Source organism: Canis aureus, chromosome X (assembly GCF_053574225.1).
Source record: "Canis aureus isolate CA01 chromosome X, VMU_Caureus_v.1.0, whole genome shotgun sequence".
Lineage (NCBI taxonomy): Eukaryota > Metazoa > Chordata > Mammalia > Carnivora > Canidae > Canis > Canis aureus.
In genome coordinates this window covers 98,594,584-98,618,796 of record NC_135649.1, presented here as the reverse complement: position 1 = coordinate 98,618,796, position 24,213 = coordinate 98,594,584, and the positions used below count along the sequence as shown (strand labels likewise).

General features: G+C 40.8%; 1 protein-coding gene across 7 annotated transcripts in view; it reads left to right on the top strand.

The window, feature by feature from the left end:
* Positions 1-3,574, top strand: part of GK (glycerol kinase) — a 77,582-nt gene extending 74,008 nt beyond the window's left edge. For all 7 annotated transcript variants that reach the window (XM_077889018.1, XM_077889022.1, XM_077889021.1 and 4 more), the window contains one exon: positions 1,519-3,574. In XM_077889018.1, coding sequence (XP_077745144.1) covers positions 1,519-1,529 — 11 coding nt within the window. In that variant the 3' untranslated portion in view covers positions 1,530-3,574. The remainder of the gene's footprint in view (positions 1-1,518) is intronic.
* The last annotated feature ends 20,639 nt before the right edge of the window (positions 3,575-24,213 follow it).

Sequence of the window (24,213 nt, the reverse complement as noted above, 5' to 3'; positions counted from 1 at the left end):
TTTGCTATGCGACTCAATATTTCAGTTCTGGTAAGAATTTCTACCAGAGTATGTTTAGCAGAGTCTCTGGAAAACCCTACAATTGGGAAATATGTATAGTTGCCTTTATTTTAGTTAAAAGAATATATTTTGTGAAATGAAGTCTTTTAAATTACTGCTAAAATAATTGGAGTCGAAGTTAAAACCAAATTATTTTGTGCACATTAACTGCTGAATATTCTTAGAATAAACCAAATTATTTTGTGCACATTAACTGCTGAATATTCTTAGAAAAGTAAAATTGTTCAATGTGTTATGAAATACTTTGACAACCTGTGTTAATATAAATGTGACAATCACTTTGGGAATCTCTTCCTAATGAGAGCTCCACGTGTCTTCATACTGAAGCTTAAGAGCTTCTGTGGCAATGACCTGTCCCATATGTTACCAAGAAAGTGAAATGTTTTTTTAATCTTCGTGATTAAGGAAAGAGTTAAATTACTTCTCTTAATTAATTAGTTGATGACCTGGGTTTACCATGTAAAATGTGAACTTTATTGATGCGGAGGGATTGTAGAAATCTGATGAGCCTTAACTTAGCTTGACATCATTGGTTTGGAGCTACATATAAATAGGGAGTGAAAAGTAGTTCCATCAGCAGAACATTAGATTGTCTTTTAATGATAAAATAGGAGTTACTTGCATAAGAACTTAAAACTAGACTACCATTTTCTGTATCCTTCATATTTGGGATAAGTTTGTTCAAATCCGCTTTCATAAAAAAAATACTTTATATTGGTATTAGTGCTTTCCACCTCAGTAAAGGCTTCTGTATACATAAGTCTATGCAGAATTTGCAGATGTTTATTAGATGGCTGTTTTCTTTCTGCTTCTAGGGAATGTTTGGTAGAAAAGCCCAAATGCTGTGATTTTTCTAAAATGAATATCCAAAATATTTTCCAAATACAGTGATAATCCAAAAATAAGTAATTTAAATTTATAAAGGAACTTATGTGCCATTTTAGTAAAAGTTCTATATATTTTTTTCATTATCTTGAGTTTTTCTGGCTGCATAATGATGGTTTGGAAAAGGGGAAAGAATATTGCAACTGAATGTTTTCACTGATTTTTTTTTTCCTCCTGTTTCCCCCTTGATACCATGAGGGATAAAAAGGCCTACTCTCAGGAAACTGAGACATAGAGCTTATCTCTCTAAGCTAAGGAATACATTGCCTGTCTAAATTCCTAGGCTTCCAAATGGATGTGGTTATCATCTTTAGGTTCTCTCTCTTGGTAACATATGCTGAGATTGGATAACAGTGGGAATTGCTTGCCTTGGTAAACAGTTAGCAGTAGGGTTAATATTTGCTAATTTTGGAATCAGCCTAGTTATATTTGCTGCATTTTAACTGTGAAGCAGTATTTAGAAATCATGTGGAATTTGTAGCTCAATAAATGATTGAATAGTCTTCATTGCCTTAACTCCTAAACTGTGTTTATGTTGTTATTGACATATATGATTTTTGTTCCCCATTTTAGGTATCCCATAAATGATACCAACTCATGGATTCCAAAGATGCGAGCTCTTTGCCTAATGGGAGAATCCAACGATTGTCTTTTAATGTGATGACACTATTCATAGACTCCGATTTTATTTATAAGCCACTTGCTGCATGACCCTCCAAGTAGACCTGTGGCTTGAAATAAAGAAAATGCAGCAGAAAGAATGCTATAGAAACATTTGGTGTGTTTTTTAACATCAAAAGTTAAGATTGGACCAGCCACCTTGGGGGCTGACCCCTCCTTTACCTTCGCGTCCTGCCCCATTCCCTCTGAGATCTAGGAAGAATTCGGGTCCATCACTGGAATCTTTCATCAAACACACTCAAATGCTGATGGTCTAGGATTTGATTCTCTACACTACACACACTTGACTAAGGGGTGATTACTAACGAGCTAAAAATGAGTGGCGTTTTGTTTTGTTTTGCTTTGTTTTGTTTTGTTTTGTTGTTAACAGACCCTTTTAAAAGTCCTCTTTTCTGCATATTAAGGAGACCACAACATCTTCCCTGTATGTTTAAGTGGAAACCTCTACTAAATTCTTAAAATGGAAATTTAGTACTCTCTCAGAGCTTAGATATTTTTCAGAAAGGTATTTGCCAAAACTGAATTTCTTCAGACATTTTACACGGTCTCACTAATTCATTGAATTGCCATCTGGGTCTTCTAGGGAAGGACACTTTTTCCTTTCTTTTTTCATCTCTTTTTATATTTTTCACTTTGTATATGTAACATACATGCCTATATTTTATATACTGAGGGCAGCCCATTTATAAATTAAGAGTATGTTTTACATGATCTCACTAATTACACTAAATTTCTGTCTAGATCTTACAGGGAAGAACACTTTTTTTTCTTTTCATCTCTCCTTTTTATATTTCTTACTTTGTATGTATAACATACATGCCTATATATTTTATATACAGAGGGTAGCCCATTTATAAATTCAGAGTACATTGTATTCAGTAGGATATAATGGGGCTGGCCTTAAGTGGACCACTATGTGTATAAATATTTCGGGGAAAACACTGTTATACCATTTTTGGGCAACAGTTATGCATATTTACGAGGAGAAACTTTTTCTTAAAGAGCCAGCATTTAAAGTTTATGTTCTATGTCAATAAAAGAAAATGTACTTTTTGTGACTTCAACTATATTTCTTATATCTTACCTTTTTATTTAATTGTTTTAGCTGGATATATGTTAAAAAAAGAAAAGAAAAGAAAAGAAAAAGACCAAAAAAGCTGTGGAATCCTATGGTAAATACTGTTTTCAAACAAGCACTAGTCCATATAAAGTCATCTTCCTTTGACAAAATTTTAGACATATTTGGGATTCTTTTGAGGGGATATCAAAAAAAGGTTAAACACTTAAGTAGAAGAAAACCTTAGGAATGAAGCCAAGAATCTTTTTTTATCCAAATATGTTATTAGTTCTGTTTGGGATCACAGAGAATTATCTCCACTTACTGTCAATAGTACAACTGAAGAAAGGTTTGCAGTTAGAAATGGCTTCCAGTGAAACCAAGAATTTCTCAAAATATTTAGTATTACATGTTATAAAAACCTAATCTAGCATCTTAATGTCAGTTTTTTAAAATCGTCAGATTAATTTGTTTACTACAAATAAAATACTGCCTTCTAATATTTTCTTCAACCTGTGCTGAAAAAATGGGAAAATATTTATATATTAGTATAAAAGATTTTGTTTTGTTTAGAATTAATGGTAGCTTGCATTTGCAGTTCTGATTGTACTGTTTCTAAATTATTGAATCTACTTGGGTTTTATTGATGCAGCTGCCATTTGAGTGACAAAAATATTATAGAAAGGCATTGTGAAATTATTACTTTGTGATGAGGGTACTTTTAAACATAATTGTTTCTACAAAAGTAGGTTAATTGTAAATGTTAAATGTTCAGGTAATTTTAAGATTACATTAATTTTCTATAAACGGCAATATTTATAAATGTTTGAAACTGTGCACATTGGTATTTAATGATAAGTTGACTTAAAATAAATTGACCCCTCATTCTTACTTGCATTTCTCATTTATAGACTTAGATCAAAGTTAAATCAAGAAGGATGTTTCAGGAAACCTAAAACTCAACTGTTAGTACTCAATCAGGCATACTCTGAAGAATTAACCAAAAGCCTAAGTAGTTGTTTCTGGAATGATGAACACCTTAATCATTCTATTGGAAAAGACTGCACTGTTCTATCTCAGCATCCAGAAAATACTTGCTGCTGTCAGAAGTCCTTATCAATTAGGGCCTCTCATGGCTAGCCATGCCTTTCTACTGGTTTCTTTCTGTTCTATCTGGGTCTGAGTTGGCAGAGTCAAGTGTGCTATTGTTCTCTCAACTTGATAGCCCATACCTCAGTCCTTTGTTTTTTAGTTAATCAGTAAAAGAAGTAAATGCATCTTTGCTTCTCTAACTATTCTTAGATATCTTAGAATTTTCAGTGTTTCTTTTGAAGCACCAGAATTCAATTCTTTGATTTCTGAATGTTTTGCATCATGTGGGAATGAAGAATGATAGCTATTTATGGGAAACCAGCAAACAAGATGTCCCAGCGCAGAAACTAACAGCGTTGATGGTAGAGTGGGTAGTGTTTAACTCCTGGCGTCTGCCTAATAGTAAATAGAAGTACAGAAGTTATTTTTTACACCTTTAATGAGGTATAAAATTGATACACAGAAAACTGCACAAATTTAATGTATACAATTTGGGGTTTGGACATCTGCAAACACCCATTATACCATCACCACAGTCATGGTAATAAACATACCCATCCCCCCTCACAAGCTTCCTTGTGTCCCTTTGCTTTGGGTGTGGGTGTGGTAAGAATGCTTACCTTGAGGGCAACCCCGGGTGGCTCAGTGGTTTAGCACCGCCTTCAGCCTGGGGCCTGATCCTGGAGACCTAGGATGGAGTCCCATGTCAGGCTCCTGGCATGGAGCCTGCTTCTCCCTCTGCCTGTGCCTCTGCCTCTCTCTCTCTCTCTGTGCGTCTCATGAATAAATAAATCTTAAAAAAAAATGCTTACCATGAGATCTACCCTCTTAACAAATGCTTAAGTGCACAGTACCCTGTTGTTAACCATAGACCGCACATTAGACAGCCACTCTCTTGAACTTACTCTTCTCATATAACTAACTGAACCCATTGAACAGCAACTCCCCATTTCCCCAACCCCTGGTAAGCACTAATTTACTCTCTGTTGCTATAAGTTTGACATTTTTGTTTCCTCTTTAGATTCCACATATAAGTGAGATCGTGCAGTATTTGACTTTCCTTGTGTGGCTTATTTCACTTCGCATGATGTCATCTAGGTCCAGTGATGTTGCAAATGGTAGGATTTCCTCCCTTTTTAAAGATTTTATTCATCTGAGAGAAAAAGCACGAGCAGGGAGAAGGGCAGAGGGAGGAGGAGCAGGCTCCCTGTTGAGCAGGGAGCCGGATGTGGGCCTCCATCCTAGGACCCTGAGATCACAACCTGAGCCAAAGGCAGCCACTTCACTGATTGAACCACCCAGGTGCCCCAGATTTCCTTCTTTTGAGGCTAAATAATATTTCATTGTATGTATGTACCACATTTTTTTATCTATTCATCTGTAAATGGACTTTTGGCTTGTTTCCATAACTTGGATGTTGTGAATACTGCTGCAGTGAACTTGAGACTGTAGATAATTCCTTGAGATCCTGATTTCCATTTTTGTGTATAAATACCCAGAAGTGAGATTGTTGAATCTTATGGTAATTCTATTTTTAATTTTTTAAGGAATCTCCATACTGTTTTCCATAGGGACTGCGCCATTTTACATTCCTATCAACAGTGTACAGGGGTTCCAAAAATTATTTTTTGACTAAATTTATTTTAAAATGTATTTATTCATGAGAGACACAGGCAGAGGGAGAAGCAGGCTCTCCGCAGGGAGCTCAATGCAGGACTCAATCCCAGGACTCTGGGATCATGCCCTGAGGTCAAAGGCAGATGCTCAACTGCTGAGCCACCCAGGCTTCCCTTGACTAAATTTTTAATAGCTTATTTTATTTTTTTAAAGGTTATTTATTTGACAGCACAAGCAGGGGGAGTGGCAGGCAGAGGAGAGGGAGAGGGAGAAGCAGGCTCCCCACTGAGCAAGGATCCTGATGCAGGGTTCAATCCCAGGACCCTGAGATCATGACCTGAGCCAAAGGCAGATGCTTTTTTTTTTTTTTTTTCCAAAGGCAGATGCTTAACCAACTGAGCCACCCAGGTGCCTTGAAAACTGACTTTTGAATCAACTTGATTGCTACTTGTACTTTATAGGAATGTATCTTAACTGTGGTTTTATGATAAAATATTTTTTTTAAAAGATTTTATTTATCCATTCATAGAGACAGAGAGAGAGAGAGAGAGGCAGAGACACAGGCAGAGGGAGAAGCAGGCTCCATGCAGGGAGCCTGACATGGGACTCGATCCCGGGTCTCCAGGATCACACCCCAGGCTGCAGACTATACTAAACCGCTGTGCCACCAGGGCTGCCCTATAATAAAATATTAAATGTGCTAAACACCATAGAGAAAAAACTAAAAAGTATTTCCTGAGATTTTCCTTTCATCACATTTAGTGAAAAATACCCACTGAATTACATGTGGGGATATAGATATAAAGGTAAATATTCTGATAAGCATAAGGTAGGCTCAAGACAAGTTGCTCAAGGGGTACCTGGCTGGCTCAGTTAGTGGAGTATGCAACTCAATGTTGGGGTTGTGAGTTCAAGCCCCACACTGGGTATAAACATTGCTTAAGAATAGAATCTTTAAAAATGAACTGTTATAACCACACAACAGAATGTGTAGCTTTAGAAAAGAACGATACTGTAGTAACATGAAAGCCTATCCAGGAAAATTGAAAAAGTAAAGTGCAGGGGAGTGCCTAAGTGTTCTCTCATTCTATTTAAAAAAGAGAAAACTAGGATGTTTGCTTATGCTGTGAGGATACCTAAGGAACTGTTAATAGTGTTTACTTAGTGGGACAGAAAACAGTGAAAATTGGGCATGTGGGAGACAAGGGTGAAAAAAAAACTTTTCACTGTTTATATATATTTGAACTATGTTAATTGTGTTGTGATCTTGAACCATGTTAATGTATTAGCTGTGTATAAATCTAATTTAAGGGGTGCATGATCTGGTGAGTTTAAGCCCCATGTTGGACTTCACACTGGGCACGGAACTTACTTTAATAAAATATAATTTAAAATTTTTATTTTATTTTTTTTTAATTTTTATTTATTTATGATAGTCACAGAGAGAGAGAGAGGCAGAGACATAGGCAGAGGGAGAAGCAGGCTCCATGCACCGGGAGCCCGATGTGGGATTCGATCCCGGGTCTCCAGGATGGTGCCCTGGGCCAAAGGCAGGCACCAAACCGCTGCACCACCCAGGGATCTCTAATTTAAAAATTTTAAATTCAGAGTTCAGGGCACACGGGTGACTTGGTTGAGCATCTGCTTTTGGTCCGGGTCATGATCCCACGGTCCTAGGATCGAGTCCTGCATCAGGCTCCCTGCTCAGCAAGGAGTCTGTTTCTCCTTCTCTCTCTACCCCTACCCCCTGCTCGTGCTCTCTCTCTCTCTCTCACACTCTCAAATAAAATCTTTAAAATAAATAAATTCAGAGGTCATTTTACATGAATGTTCACGGCAGCATTATTCATAATAGTAAAAAAACAGGAAACAATTCAAATGTTGATGACTGGACAAACAAAAGGTGGTATATCATACAGTGGAATATTATTCAGGTATAAAAATGAATAAAGCACTAATACATTCATGTTGGAACATGAATGAACCTTGAAAACTACAAAGTGAAAAAAATAAGACACAAGCCACATACTGTATGATTCCATTTGTAGGAAATGTCCAGAATAGAAAAATCCATAGAGGGAAAGATGATTAGTAGTCACCAGCATCTGACGAGGGAGGGGAAAGAAGTAACTGCCAATGGGTACAGGGTTTTGAGGGTGAGATGATAATGTTCTGGAATTAGTGGCAATGGTTGTACAACTTGGTGAATATACTAAAAACCACTGAATGATACACTTTATTTTTTAAAAAAAGATTTTATTTATTCATTCGTGAGAGACACAGAGAGAGAGGCAGGCTCCATGCAGGGAGCCCAACAAGAGACTCGATCCCGGGTCCCCAGGATCACGCCCTGGGCTGAAGGCAGTGCTAAACTGCTGAGCCACCCTGGCTGCCCTGAATGATATACTTTATTTTTTTTAAGATTTTTAAAAAATATGTTATTTATTTATTCATGAGAAACACAGAGAGAGAGGTGGAGACACAGGCAGAGGGAGAGCAGGCTCCATGCAGGGAGCCCGACGTGGACTCGATCCGGGGTCTCCAGGATCACACCCCGGGCTGAAGGCAGGTGCCAACCCGCTGAGCCACCAGGGCTGCCCTATTTTATTTATTTTTAAAGATTTTATTTATTCCTGAAAGATACAGAGAGAGGCAGAGACATAGGCAGAGAGAGAAGCAGGCTTTCCACAGGGAGCCTGATGCCAGATTCAATCCCAGGACCCCAGGATCATGACCTGAGCCAAAGGCAGACACTCAACCACTGAGCCAACCAGGTGCCCTTATAGATTACAATTTAAAAATAATATTCCCCCAATTTAACTCCAGGTTTCTGTTCTCTCTTCTATGCAACTAGAAATGGTATGGAGTTAGAGTTTGCATTATATTCTCTTTTTTTTAAGATTTTAATTATTCATGAAAGACACAGAGCGAGAGAGAGAGGCAGAGACACAGGCAGAGGGAGAAGCAGGCTCCATGCAGGGAGCCCGACACGGGACTCGATCCTGGGTCTCCAGGATCAGGCCCTGGGCTGAAGGAGGCGCTAAACCACTGAGCCACCCGGGCTGCCCTGAATGATATACTTTAAAGGAGCATTTATGGCATATGTATATATATCAATAAAATCTTTAAGAGTTCAGATGTTACAAGTTAGTTACCCACAGGCCAAATTCAGCCCACAGGCTTGTTTAAAATATCAAAATTATTTTTAATTCACACTTATGTAAAGTCAGCCTATGACCAGTCCCTAATGGCATTTAAGTTTGTAATCTCTGAAATGAGCCCTTGGAAGGAAGGCTCCTTGAGAAAATGGAGGTTAATAAATTTCACTCCTTTTTATTCCACTTTTATTAACTTTTTAAAGCATCTAATATTGGAAAAAAGGAAAATGCCTTAGACACTAATACATAAAAGATTATGATAAAATGAAAGATCTGGCCTTCTATTCACCTTCCCGGAGATTTCCATGGTCTCTCCAATAGAATATACTCTATACTAATATTAAAGGAAGCATCTGACCTGTTTCCCCCAAAGCCTTGATAAAGAGCCAGTCTTCTGAAAGTGTTAACCAAAATATATTACCAAAATTACCAGTAACTTGATTTTTCTCTAAGCAGAACCCTCTGTCATTTCTTAAGGATCTAAACAGTTCTTTTTTTAAGATTTATTTGAAAGAGAGGAAGAGTGTGGAGGGGAGTGGCAGAGGAGAGGGAGAGAGAGTCTTAAGCATACTCCACATTGAGCTCAGAGCCTGAGGTCATGACCTGAGCCAAAACCAAGAGTCGGACATTTGGACACTCAAGATTACACCATCCAAGTGCCCCAGGTTCTCAACAGTTTAGTTTCATATGTTCATTATCCTTTCTCCCCAAACTGTTTAAACTGTCAGCCCTTTGCTAACTTAACACCGCATTTTTCTTTACTACAAAAGTTAAAGGAAGAAACAATAGGTATGTTTGTAATCTACCTCTTCAATTAACTGCAAATCTAATCCAAAGGACAGTGAGGGACGCCTGGGTAGCTCAGTGGTTGAGCACCTGCCTTTGGCTCTGGGCATGATCTCGCTGTCCCAGAATTGAGTCCTATATCGGGCTCCCCGCAGGGAGCCTGCTTCTTTCTCTGCCTGTCTCTGCCTCTCTCTCTCTGTCTCCCATGAAAAAATAAATAAAATCTTTAAAAACAAAACAAAACAAAGGACAGTGAATATTTGCCAGTTCACAGTCTACATCATTGGTTTCTCAGCTCAGGGAACTCTTTTTTTTTTTTTTTTTTTTTTTTGACTTTACACCCAATGAGGGGCTCGAACTCATGACCCTTGAGATGGAGTCACATGCTCTACTGACTGACCCAGCCAGTACCTCCCAGGGAGCTCTTTAAAATGAGCAACTGGGGATCCCTGGGTGGCGCAGCGGTTTGGCGCCTGCCTTTGGCCCAGGGCGCGATCCTGGAGACCCGGGATCGAGTCCCACGTCGGGCTCTCGGTGCATGGAGCCTGCTTCTCCCTCTGCCTGTGTCTCTGCCTCTCTCTCTCTCTCTCTCTGTGTGACTATCATAAATAAATAAAAATTAAAAAAAAAATTAAAAAAAAAATAAAATAAAATAAAATGAGCAACTGGAAAAAAAATTTTTTTTTAATTTTTTTTTAATTTTATTTATGATAGTCACAGAAAGAGAGAGAAGGGGGCAGAGACACAGGCAGAGGGAGAAGCAGGCTCCATGCACTGGGAGCCCGTTGTGGGATTCAATCCCGGGTCTCCAGGATCGCGCCCTGGGCCAAAGGCAGGTGCCAAACCGCTGCACCACCCAGGGATCCCTGGAAAAAAATTTTTTAAATAAATAAATAAAATAAAATGAGCAATTGGGTGATGGACACTGAGGAGGGCACTTGATGTGATGACCACTGGGTGTTATACACTGAGAAATCGAACTTCAGTAAAAACAAATAAAAATTTAAAAAAATAAAATGAACATTCCTGAGTCACCAGAGTGGCTTAGTGGTTGAACATCTGCCTTTGGTTCAGGTTGTGATCCCAGGATCCAGGATCAAATCCCACATTGGGCTCCCTGTGCGGAGCCTGCTTCTCCCTCTGCCTATGTCTCTGCCTATCCTGTGTGTCTCATGAATAAATAAAATCTTTTTTAAAAAATGAGGATCCCTTAGGGCACCTTAGCTGACTCAGTTGGTAGAGCATGCGGCTCTTGATCTCAAGGTCCCAAACTGAGCCTAATACTTGCTTTAAGAAAAAAAAGAAAACAGGAGTTCCTGGGTGGCTCAGTTGGTTAGGCCACTGCCTTCAGCTCAGGTCGTGATCCTGAGGTCCTGGGATTGAGCCCTGTATAGGCATCCCTACTCATCAGAGAGTCCCCTTCTCCCTCTTCCTCTCACTGCTGCTCTCTCATTCTCTCTCAAATAAATAAAATCTTTTATTATTTTTAAAGGTTTTATTTATTTATTCATGAGAGACACAGAGAGAAATGCAGAGAGATAGGCAGAGGGAGAAGCAGGCTCCATGCAGGGAGCCTGATGTGGGACTTGATCCCCAGACGCCAGGATCACGCCCTGGGCCGAAGGCGGATGCTCAACCGCTGAACCACCCAGGCGTCCCCAAATAAAATCTTTTAAAACAAAACAAAAAGGCAGCCCGGATGGCTCAGTGGTTTAGCGCTGCCTTTGGCCCAGGATGTGATCCTGGGGTCCCGGGATCGAGTCCCATGTATGGTTCCCTGCATGGAGCCTGCTTTTCCCTCTGCCTGTGTCTCTGCCTCTCTCTCTTTCTATGTCTTTCATGAATAAATAAATAAAATATTCTAAAAATAATAAAATAAAAAAACAAAACCTGGAACATTCCTGTGCTTTTTTTTTTTCTTTTTTTGGATCAAATAGCTGTTTTGGAAATAGATAAGAATACTGCTTTTAGAAAAATTGGAAAATAGGCTGGAGGAGTAGAAAATAATCCATAATCCTAAAATGATGCCTGTGGTAATTTTTCCCCCAAAACTTTGAGTGTTTTCAAAGATCTTGAATGTTCATTAGGTTTATGTAAAAATGTTAACACAAAAAAACACAAAGTGTCACTTGTATGGACACATACAGGTGAACTAGAGGTATAAAGCTTGCATGGGGGATCCCCAGGTGGCTCAGCGGTTTAGCGCCTGCCTTTGGCCCAGGGCGCGATCCTGGAGACCCGGGATCGAGTCCCACGTCAGGCTCCTGGTGCATGGAGCCTGCTTCTCCCTCTGCCTATGTCTCTGCCTCTCTCTCTGTGTGTGACTATCATAAATAAATAAAATTTAAAAAAATAAATAAATAAAGCTTGCATGGGGGCAGCCGGAATGGCTTAGTGGTTTAGCGCCACCTTCAGCCCAGGGTGTGATCCTGGAGTCCCAGCATTGAGTCCCACGTCAGGCTCCCTGCATGGAGCCTGCTTCTCCCTCCTCCTGTGTCTCTGCCTCTCACTCTCTGTGTGTCTCTCATGAATAAATAAATAATTTTTTTTAAAAAAAAGCTTGCATAGGGATGATACCAAGTTTAGGATGGTGGTTACCTCTAGAGGGGAGATGTTGGAATCAGAACCTGAAAAGTTGTGTTTAAAAAACTAAAAGAGGGATCCCTGGGTGGCGCAGTGGTTTGGCGCCTGCCTTTGGCCCAGGGCGCGATCCTGGAGACCCGGGATCGAATCCCACATCGGGCTCCCTGCATGGAGCCCGCTTCTCTCTCTGCCTGTGTCTCTGCCTCTCTCTCTCTCTCTCTCTGTGACTATCATGAATAAATAAATAAAATCTTTAAAAATGAAAAAAATAAAAAGTAAAAAATAAAAGAAAAAAAATAAAATAAAAATAAAAATAAAATAATAAATAAAAAATAAAAAAATAAAAAATAAAATAAAAAACTAAAAGAGGTAGAGCTAATATAGCAAAATCGTAAGATCTGACACTTCTGAGTGTCATATGTACATATGTATTTACTATCTTCTCTACTTCTCTGTATGTTTGAAATAGTTCGTAATAGAAAGATAAGACATATTGCTCTCCTAATTGTACATGCGTAAGCCCATCCCTCACTGTCCATTACTGCAATTTTGTTTATCCTGAAAGCTTTCCCAACTAAAAGGGTTGAAGTCTTACTGATCTTCCCACACAATTATTTCAAGTCTTTTTCTTCCCTCAGAGAGAGGCACAAATATATATATGCCAGGCCTGGACAGGGCCATGGGTTTAGTACACAGGCTTTGTATGATCTGAAGCCTGTTGCTGCTTATTACTGCTTCCTAATTTACTTCAGTGACTTTGGCTAACTGAATTGCACTCCCTGGTAACAGCACAGACATCTCAGAAAGAAGGTTGCCTTTCAAAACCAAGGAAAGAAAATCCTGTCTTCATAGGCATCCCCAGGTTCTTTGGTTGAGCCAACCAACTGTTCAGTTCAAGCCAAAGATTTGTTTCCCCCAACTGGAAAAAGAACTGGTGAAGCTACAAGTGTTAACGGAGACTTCTTTCACCTGATCATAGTAGACAGGATTTCAAATAGTATATGAGTTTTTATTGAGTTATATATATATTTTTTCAATATTTTATTTATTTATTCGTGAGAGACACACGCAGAGAGAGACAGAGGCAGAAACACAGGCAGAGGGAGAAGCAGGCCCCATGCAGGGAGCCTGATGTGGGACTCGATCCCGGGTCTCCAGGGTCACACCCCGGGCTGAAGGCGGCGCTAAACCGCTGAGCCACCCGGGCTGCCCTAGTGAGTTATATTTTAGACACCATAATGCCAACATTAACCGATTATAACACGGACAGAGGCTGAACCATTTCTACTGAAACGTTTAAACGTCCAATCACAATTTACTAAGTCATGTGTACAAGATCCCTTTATCTTCTCCAAGTCCACCACTTGTAGTCAAATCTTTTAGCAGGTTGCTAAAAGCCATGTAGGACAGGATCCAGTGACCTGGCTATCGCTGGAAAAGCTGGTTTCTTGTTAAAAACAAATGTAACCCCCAGGTGGCGCTGCTCTCCACACTCAGGCTTTTCTGTCCTCTGGCATCTTTCTATCAGCTGTAACGCAGCGCACAAGTTGCCGGGGTCCCCTGTTCGGAACCCTAGTTAAATGAAAGCACTGTGGTGACCATGGGAGATGTCCATGATGCCTTCATGCGGGGATCATAAATACCAAAGGCTTAAGCAAAGCCATAAATCCATTTACACTTGCTTGTAGCTTTGATTGCTCTTAGTTTTTTCAGGTCACCATAAACATAGATTTATAATTCCCTTCACAATCTATAATTTAACATTTATCAATTATTTAAAAACTGTAATATCGGGCAGCCCGGGTGGCTCAGCGGTTTGGCACCTGCCTTCGGCCCAGGGTGTGGTCCTGGAGACCGGGGATCGAGTCCCAAGTCAGGCTCCCTGCATGGAGCCTGCTTCTCCCTCTGCCTGTGTTTCTTCCTCTCCCTGTGTCTCTGCTTCTCTCTGCCTCTCTCTGTGTCTCTCATGAATAAATAAATAAAATCTTTTTAAAAAACTGCAATATCTCTGGTAATTACACATTTTATGCTTTCCTAGATTTATTCAAAATTTCTTAGTTACATCCTGTTTTTTAAAAGTTTTTTTTTTTTTAAAGATTTATTCATTGGGGAAAAAAAAAGATTTATTCATTGGGATGCCTGGGTGGCTCAGCAGTTGAGCATGTGCCTTTGGCTCAGGGTTGTGATCCTGGTTCCGGGATCGAGTCCCACTTCGGGCTTCGGGCTCCCTGTGGAGAGCCTGCTTCTTTCTCTGCCTCTCTCTGTGTGTCTCTCACGAATAAATAAATAAAATAAAATAAAATAAAATAAAATAAAATAAAATAAAATAAAATAAAATAAAATAAATAAAAAGATTTACTCATTTATTTTAGAGAGAGCCCAAGCTCCAGGGGAGAGGGAGGGCAGAGGGAGGGGGGAGGGAGAGAGAATCTCAAGCAGACTCCCCATTGAGCACAGAGCAAACGCAGGGCTCCATCTCAGGAACCAAAGATCATGACCTGAGTTGAAGTCAACAGTCACCTAATGGACTGAGCCACCCAGGGATCCCTGAAAGCTATTTTTAAGCACATCAGTTCAGGAGTACCTAAGTGGCTCAGTCAGTAAAGCAGCTGCCTTTGGCTTAGGTCCTGATCCCAAAGTCCCAGGATGAAGCCCTGCATCAGGCTCTCTCTCACTGGGGAGTCAGCTTCTCCCTCCGCCCCTCATCCCATTCCTGCCGTCTCTCTCTGTCTCCTCTCTCTCTCAAATAAATAAATAAGTATCTTTTTAAAAAAAGAATTTCAATAACCACATCAATTCACAATGGACAAAAAAAAAAAAATTCACAATGGACTTTTGGATGACATAGTAGAATCAACCAATGCCAAGGCAAAATTGTGCCCCCTTTTTCTAATAACAACCAAATTACTTTTTTTTCTATTGTTTGTTTTTTTTTTTTAATTTTTTTTATTTATTTATGATAGTCACAGAGAGAGAGAGAGAGAGAGAGAGAGAGAGGCAGAGACATAGGCCGAGGGAGAAGCAGGCTCCATGCACCGGGAGCCTGATGTGGGATTCGATCCCGGGTCTCCAGGATCGCGCCCTGGGCCAAAGGCAGGCGCCAAACCGCTCTGCCACCCAGGGATCCCTATTGTTTTTGTTTTACACCTATTTGGCTCTAGAAAATTACAAGGAAATAATCTCATAACAATCCACAAACATGATCAAATCAAGACAAAATTTTGTCAATTGTGCCATATGTTGATATGATTATTGTCTCAATACCAAACAAATCTTTTTTATTTTTTATTTTGTTTTTTAAAAGATTTTATGTATTTATTCATAAGAGACAGAGAGAGAGAGAGAGGCAGAGACGCAGGCAGAGGGAGATGTGGGACTCAGTCCCGGGTCCCCAGGATCACACCCTGGGCTAAAGGCAACGCTAAGCCCCTGGGCCACAGGGGCTGCTCTAAACAAATCTTACAGTTGTCATTAGCTTTTAACATATTGAGCTTTACACAATTGTGAAGATAATATTCTTTATTATTACAATCCATCAGCATTTAGATTATATGTTCTAAGCACCATAAGCACTTTAGCATCCAAATAAAATAAAACTTAGAAAATGATGAAAAATCTAATTTATAGAATATTTTGTAGCAAAAAAAAACTTCCCCAGTTGTATGAGACAGAGGGTTTACTTTGAAGAAAACAATCACAATAGATTCATATCAATGTTAATCAGCTACAAGTAGGATTAAATTCCTTTAATTGCAAAACAGTTATTGAGCCAACAATTTTATTTTTTTTAAGATTTTATTTATTTATTCATGAGAGAGACAGAGAGAGGGGCAGAGAGAGAAGCAGGCTCCATGCAGGAAGCCCGATGTGGGATTCGATCCCAGGACTCCAGAATCACACCCTGGGCCAAAGGCAGGCGCTAAACCGCTGGGCCACCCGGAGATCCCCTTGAGCCAACAATTTTAACAACCTAATTCCTTGGCATCTTTTGAATAAAGTGTATTTTATTTTTTTGTGTTGTTTTTTTTTTCAAGATTTTATTTATTTATTTGTTTGTTTATTCATTCATGAGAGACACAAAGAGAGACAAAGACATGGGCAGAGAGAGAAGCAGGCTCCATGCAGGGAGCCTGATGCGGGACTCAATCCCCAGACTGGGATCACGCCCGGAGCTGAAGGCAGACGCTCAACTGCTGAGCTACCCAGGCGTCCCTTGTTTTTTGTTTGTTTGTTTTAAGATTTATTTATTTGTGATAGACATAGAGAGAGAGAGAGGCAGAGACACAGGAGGAGGGAGAAGCAGGCTCCATTCTGGGAGCCCAACGTGGGACCCGATCCCAGGACTCCAGGATCGCACCCTGGGCCAAAGGCAGGCGCTAAACCGCTGAGCCACCCAGGGATCCCCCCTTGTTGTTGTTTTTTTTTTTTTTAATTTTTATTTATTTATGATAGTCACAGAGAGAGAGAGAGAGAGGCAGAGACACAGGCAGAGGGAGAAGCAGGCTCCATGCACCGGGAGCCCGACGTGGGATTCGATCCCGGGTCTCCAGGATCGCGCCCTGGGCCAAAGGCAGGCGCCAAACCGCTGCGCCACCCAGGGATCCCTCCCCCCTTGTTTTTTTTTTTTTTTTCCCCCTTGTTTTTATTTAAAATTTTATCTATGTATTTAAGTAATCTCTGCACTCAGTGTGGGGCTCGAACTCACAACCCCGAGATCAAGAGTTGCATGTTCCACGGACTGAGCCAGCCAGGTACCCCAAATAAAGTATATTTTAAATTGAATTCTTTTTGGGACACCTGGGTGGCTCAGCGGTTGAGTGTCTGCCTTCGCTAAGGATGTGATCCCAGGATCCAGGATCGAGTCCCACATTGGGCTCCCCACATGGAGCCTGCTTCTCCCTCTGCCTATGTCTCTGCCTCTCTCTCTGTGTGTGTCTCTCATGAATAAATAAATAAAATTCTTTAAAAAAATAAATTCAATTCTTTTTATATAAAGTACGGAATTTAATTTTTAGTAGGCTCCACACCCAGTGTTGAACTTGAACTCACAACCCTGATATTAAGTCTAATGTTCAAAACAAACAAACAAAAAATAAACCAGTTGCATGTTTTACTGACTGAGCCAGCCAGGTGCCCCTAAGAAAAGACATTTTTAAAAGAAATTTCTGTGACTATACCTCTCTAAGAAGAATTATAAGGGACGACTGGGTGGCTCAGCAGTGGAGCGTCTGCCTTTGGCTCAGGGTGTGATCCTGGTTTCAGGATCGAGTCCCACATCGGGCTCCCTGCGAGGAGCCTGTTTCTCCCTCTACCTGTGTCTCTGCCCCTCTCTGTGTATCTCTCATGAATAAATAAATAAAATCTTAAAAAAAAAAAAAAAAAAAAACCTTTTTGGGATCCCTGGGTGGCATAGCGGTTTGGCGCCTGCCTTTGGCCCAGGGTGCGATCCTGGAGACCCGGGATCGAGTCCCACGTCGGGCTCCCGGTGCATGGAGCCTGCTTCTCCCTCTGCCTGTGTCTCTGCCTCTCTCTCTCTCTCTCTCTCTCCTGACTATCATAAATAAATAAAAATTAAAAAAAAAGAATCATGAACAACTTTGGAATAGTGTAATTAGAATTAAAATTTTTTAAAGATTTTATTTATTTATTCATGAGAGACACAGAGAGAGAGGCAGAGACAGAGGCAGAGGGAGAAGCAGGCTCCGTGCCAGGAGCCAGATGTGAGACTCGATCCCAGGACTCCAGGATCACGCTCTGGGCCGAAGGCAGGCACCAAACCGCTGAGCCACCCAGGGATCCCTGGAATTAATTTTTAGCTTCAAGAAATAATGGTATTTTGATTTGCATTGTCCTATTAGAAACTTAATTGGGTGATGCCTGGGTGGCTCAGCGGTTGAGCATCTGCCTTTGCCTCAGGGCATGATCTTGGAGTCGGGGATCAGTCCCACATCAGGCTGCCCGCAGAGAGAGTGCTTCTCCCTCTGCCTGTGTCTCTGCCTCTCTCTCTCTCTCTCTCTCTCTGTGTCTCTCATGAATAAATAAAATATTTAAAAAAAAAAAAAGAAGAAGAGGGGATCAGCTAATACAGATAACCTGATAAAATGTTATCCCACGCCCAGTCATCCAATTAGCCACAAGTCCTTGTTACAAGTATGGCAGGAAGCAATACTTTAATAACCAAGGTTTTTCTTTCTTCCATTATTTTTGATGATCTTGGGCACTCCATCCATTGGGTTACTGGTATTCCTTGAGTCAGGGGAGGGCTAGCTCAACTGATTATAGATAAATCAAATGAATTCGTTTGTTTTTTTTTTTTAATCAAATGAATTCCTGAGGAGGTTTTTTAAACTCCTAGAAACAGAAGTTATAAAAACCTACCTTCCAGTAAACTCTACCTCAAAGGAAGAGAACCTAGAGTTTAAGCCATATGCATTTAACTCAAAAAACCATATGAGGATGTGAGAACAATTTCCTGCCCCTGGGCACGTAAAGAATCCATGTATTTGGGACACCGGGGTGGCACAGCACCTGTCTTCTGCCCAGGATGTGATCTCAGAGTCCCAGGATCCAGTCCCACATTGGGCTCCCTGCATGGAGCCTGCTTCTCCCTCTGCCTGTGTCTCTGCCTCTCTCTCTGGGTCTCTCATGAATAAATAAATAAAATCTTTAAAAAAAAAAGAAGAAAGAAACTTAGTTGGAGGTGTATAGATGCCCAAAAATGCATAAGCAGAAAAACATAATGAAAGACTGTCTTACTTTAGTACTCTTTTTTGGAGCTCTACTGTAGAAAGACATTAAAAAGGATTTAATCCAAACCAGATGAGTAGAAATTTAACTTGAAATAGAATGAATGACCTTAGAGCTGTATTACTCCTATCTCTGCACTCAGATTTCTAGGTGAAGGAATAATGAGTTTTGTTTCTTTTTTTAAAGATTTGATTTATTTATTCATGAGAGACACAGAGAAAGAGAGGCAGAGACACAGGCAGAGAGAGAAGCAGGCTCCATGCAGAAAGCCCGATGCAGGACTCGATCCCGGGTCTTCAGGATCACAACCTGGGCTGAAGGCGGCGCTAAACCACTGAGCCACCTAGGCTGCCCTGAGTTTTGTTTCTTTTTTTTTTTTTTTTATGTTGGTTTAAATGTTAACATACGTTCATTATTTTTTTTAAGATTTTATTTATTTATTCATAGAGACAGAGAGAGAGAGAGGGGCAGAGATACAGGCAGAGGGAGAAGCAGGCATCATACAGAGAGCCTGACGTGGGACTCGATCCAGGGTCTCCAGGATCACGCCCTGGGCTGCAGGCGGCACTAAACCGCTGTGCCACCGGGGCTGCCCCTGAGTTTTGTTTCTAAAATTGATTTTAAAATTGATTTTAGGGGCACCTGGGTGGCTCAGTGGTTGAGCATCTGCCTTTGGCTCAGGTCGTAATCCCGGGATCCTGGGATCAAGTCCCACATCAGGCTCCCTCTAGGGAGCCTGCTTCTCCCTCTGTGTCTCTACCCCTCTCTCTCTGTGTATCTCTCATGAATAAATAAATATAATATTTAAAAATAAATAATAAAATTGTTTTTAGCAGAGCTCACTTTAGTCCCCTTGGGGGAAGGTGTGGAGAAAGGCAGGTATGATTTTTCCTACCATGCTTTAGTGATCTATCGATTTTAGAAGATGCAGATGAACTTGGCCATTCTAACCATGTATGCTTAAAGATGTTTCTGAAATCAAAGGGAAAAAAGAATTCAAATCCAATTCTGCCATGAAATATTTGATTACTAAAGTAAAATATAGGGCAGCCCAGGTAGCTCAGTGGTTTGGCGTCGCCTTCAGCCCAGGGTGTGATCCTGAAGACCCGGGATCGAGTCCCACGTCGGGCTCCCTGCATGGAGTCTGCTTCTCCCCCTGACTGTGTCTCTGCCTCTCTCTCTCTCTCTCTGTTTCTCTCATGAATAAATAAATAAAATCTTAAAAAAAAGTAAAATATACTTAGATTATTACCAAAGTGTATATGAATATCTTCTCACAATCACGAATGACAAAATTCAATTAGTGATGTCTCCTATGTGAACATTCCAGTTAGGGTACTTCCAGTTTTTGATATTATTGCTGCATGGGAGCCTACCAAGAGGAAATCCAAAGAGCCATACTTTCAGGGAAGCATATATGTGTAGTAAAACTATTAAAAATGCAAGGGAGTGGGGGATCCCTGGGTAGCTTAGTGGTTTAGCACCTGCCTTTGGCCCAGGGCGTGATCCTGGAGTCCCGGGATCAAATCCTACCTCGTGCTCCCTGCAAGGGGCCTGCATCTCCCTCTGCCTGTGTCTCTGCCTCTCTCTGTCTCTCATGAATAAATAAATAAAATCTTAAAAATAATAATAATAATAAATGCAAGGGAGTGATTAACATAGAAGTCAGAATAGTTGTTACTTCTGGGAGCATGTGGAGGGAGTCTGGTTGGCTAATTAGTTCATTTGGGCTGTCATAACAAAAATACCATAGACTGGTGACTTCAACAACCAACATCTATTTCACACAGTTCTGGAGGTACCCAGCGGCAGAATCGGTGTCTGGAGTGGACGTGTTTCCTTCTTCGTCGACACTTCTCACTGTCTTCACAAGGCAGAGGGTGAAGGAAGCTCCCAGATCTCTTTTATGAGGTCACAAATGGCATTTGTGAGGGCTCCACCTTCACGACCTAATCACTTCCCAAAGGCCTCTTGTCCAAACATCATCACATTAGGGATTAGGCTTCAACACATAAATTTGGGAGGGCAGAAACATTCAGTGTATAGCAGACAGTATGATATGGGAAGCTTATAGGATGGTGGCCCTTCTAGCTCATGATGGGTAGGTGGGTGTTCACTTTATAATAATATGTAGCTAGTTCAACTACAAGTTATGTTTTATTTTTTTTTAAAGATTTTATTTATTTATTCATGAGAGACACACAGAGAGAGAGAGAGAGAGAGAGAGAGAGAGAGAGAGAGAGGTAGAGACACAGGCAGAGGGAGAAGCAGGCTCCATGCAAGGAGCCTGATGTGGGACTCGATCCAGGGTCTCCAGGATCACACCCTGGGCTGCAGGCGGCGCTAAACCGCTGGGCCACCGGGGCTGCCCACAAGTTACATTTTATATGCTTTTCTGTCTATAAGTCATATCTCACAATAAAAAAGGCTAAAAATATAAACAGAGACTATGGATGAAAATATCTTTTTTTAAAGATTCATTTGTCAGAGAGAGAGCACAAGAAGGAGGAGCAGCAGGCAGAGGGAGAGGCAGGCTCCCCGATGAGCAGGGAGTCCAATGTGGGACTCCATTCTGGGACCCTGGGATCATGACCTGAGCCAAAGGCAGACACTTAAAGGACTGAGCCACCTAGACACTGTGAAAATATCTTAAATAAGAGAAAAAGCACAAGAGCACCATCATAAGCCTATCCAACACTTTTTACTCTCTTTCCTGCAATTTTTCATCCATAACACTTACCACCATCTGACACATTGTGAATTTTATGAAATGACTTTGTCATCCAGTTACATCCACCCAGAATGTATTTTTCATGAATGCAGGGCTCTTTCTTTTTAATTTATTTTTTAATCCTCAATATCTAGGAGTGTGTAGCACACGGTAGGTGCTGAATATATATGTATTGAATCAATGAATGAATGAGTAGCATTCTAAGAATTAACCTTTTGCTACAAGAGAGACTGTTATGGTGGTTTGAGAATGGCCATTTTAGAATGCCACTTTATGAATAATAAACTTCCTGGTGGCTTCGATAATGATTTTTCTTCCTCTATCTGGTGATCAGTCATGGGAGTGTTGAGTTTCCCATGGAGTTTGATGTGAAAGAAGGCCCATGGGCCATTTCATCTCCTAGGAGTTGTCTCTGCTGTCACTCTTCTGCTTATGCATTTTCCTTAAAGGTTGAGGTAAAGTGAGAAAGGTTATCAGAAATTACCAGAACTCAGAGCAATTCTGGACATAGCTCCTGCATATTACAGTCATCCTATTATAAACTCTGTGATACTGATTTTTTCCTGCTCTGACCACGTGATGTCAGAGAATACTATTGAGGTTCCTAAGAGGGGTCTAAAATCGCATGATTAACAGTGCTTTCTTCCTGGACTATGGGGAAAGGGACTCTTCATTTCTATTGTATATACACATGTATTGTTCGACTTTTTAAAAAGGTCTGGTAAAGGGCAGCCCGGGTGGCCCAGTGTTTGGTGCTGCCTTCAGCCCCGGGGTATGATCCTGGAGACCTGGGATTGGGTCCCATGTCGGGATCCCTGCATGGAGCCTGCTTCCCCCTCTGCCTGTGTCTCTGCCTCTTTCTCTCTCTCTGTGTCTCTCATAAATAAATAAATAAATAAATAGATAAATAAATAAATAAATAAATAAATAAATAAAATCTTAAAAAAACCCAGAATCCTGGGTTTCTGGGATGGAGCCCTGCATCAGTCTCCCTGCTCAGTGAGGAGCCTGCTTCTCCCTCTGCCTGTGTCTCTGCCTGTGTCTCTGCCTCTCTCTCTCTCTGTCTCCCTGTCTCTCTCTGTCTCTCTCTGTGTCTCATTAATAAGTAAATAAAAAAAAAATAAGTAAATAAAATCTTTAAAAAAAAAAAAGGTCTTGTAAAGAATCACAACTGCAGAGAACAAATTGAAAGCAAATCAAAACTTGTAGGAGCCTTGAAGAAAAAGAAGATACCCTCTGAAAACATCAGAGGAAAGCTATGCAGGCAAGAACACAGTGGCGGGTAGCCCCGGTGGCGCAGCGGTTTAGCGCCGCCTGCAGCCCAGGGTGTGATCCTGGAGACCCGGGATCGAGTCCCACATTTGGATCCTTGCATGGAGGCTGCTTCTCCCTCTGCCTGTGTCTCTGCCTCTCTCTCTCTCTCTGTTTCTCATGAATAAATAAATAAATAAATAAATAAATAAATAAATAAATAAATCTTTTAAAAAAAAAAAAAGAACACAGTGGCTAAGGCCTTCAGACCTCTGCCTGAGTCTGACCTGCAGGAATGAGTCGTGTGGCCTTCATCTACTCGTTTAACTTGTTTGCATCGTTCCCTCATCCAGAATGAAGATAACAATCCCCACTTCTTAGAGTTATGAGGATTCTACTAAATAATACATACACATTCATCAGAACAAGGGTGTCACAGAATAACTGCTCCATAACTGTTAACCAGTATGATCATTTAATCAGGAGGGAAAATAGTCATGAGAAGGTATCACAGAAGGAGGAGGGTCTACTGAGGAAGAGGGTCCCTCCGTGCCCTATGCCCATCTCAAAATGTCAAATGTCCACAGAGTCCAGGAAGGAATGGTAAAAAGGGAAGAAGGAAAGCAAGCAGGAGAAACAGAGCTCTGTAGAAACAGAGACTACGTCCGCTGCATGAATGGGAATTGTTGCCATGGGGGAGTTGTTGGCTCCTGTTGCAATGTCCTAATCAGCAGAATCCAACTCATATAAAGTAGACACTGAGGACATAGGAATAGACTACGTTAAATTCAAAAGCTCTTGGGAGATGGGTTACCAAAGCCTGAAAAATATTGCACATCTTTAAAAAAAGAAGAGCCAGGGATCCCTGGGTGGCGCAGCGGTTTGGCGCCTGCCTTTGGCCCAGGGCGCGATCCTGGAGACCCGGGATCGAATCCCACGTCGGGCTCCCGGTGCATGGAGCCTGCTTCTCCCTCTGCCTGTGTCTCTGCGCCTCTCTCTCTCTCTCTGTGACTATCATAAATAAATAAAAATTAAAAAAAAAAAAAAAAAAAAAAGAAGAGCCAGAATTTTTTAAAAATATTTTATTATTTATTTATTCATGAGAGACACAGAGAGAGAGAGAGGTAGAGACACAGGCAGAGGGAGAAGCAGGCTCCATGCAGGGAGCCCGATGTGGGACTTGATCCCACGTCTCCAGGATCACATCCTAGGCTGAAGGTGGTGCTAAACTGCTGGGCCACCCGGGCTGCCCAAGAGGCAGAATTTGAATCTAGATCTGTCTTTCCCCTTGGCAAAATGCTTAAGACATTGAATATAAAGTATTGACCTTCTGGATTTTAAAACGTTGCTCACAGATGATGATGACAGGTAGACGACAATCATTAAGATGATGACAATGATCGAGTTGTTGCTAGATTTCCAGCTTAAGTGTTTTACATATTTTATCATACATTATCACATTTAAGTCTCAGAAATACCCTTTAAGTTAGTTAATATTACTTCCATTCTACCAGATAATTTATTGAGCTATTAGAGCACATTTGCTTCCTGCTGTATGTTTTTTT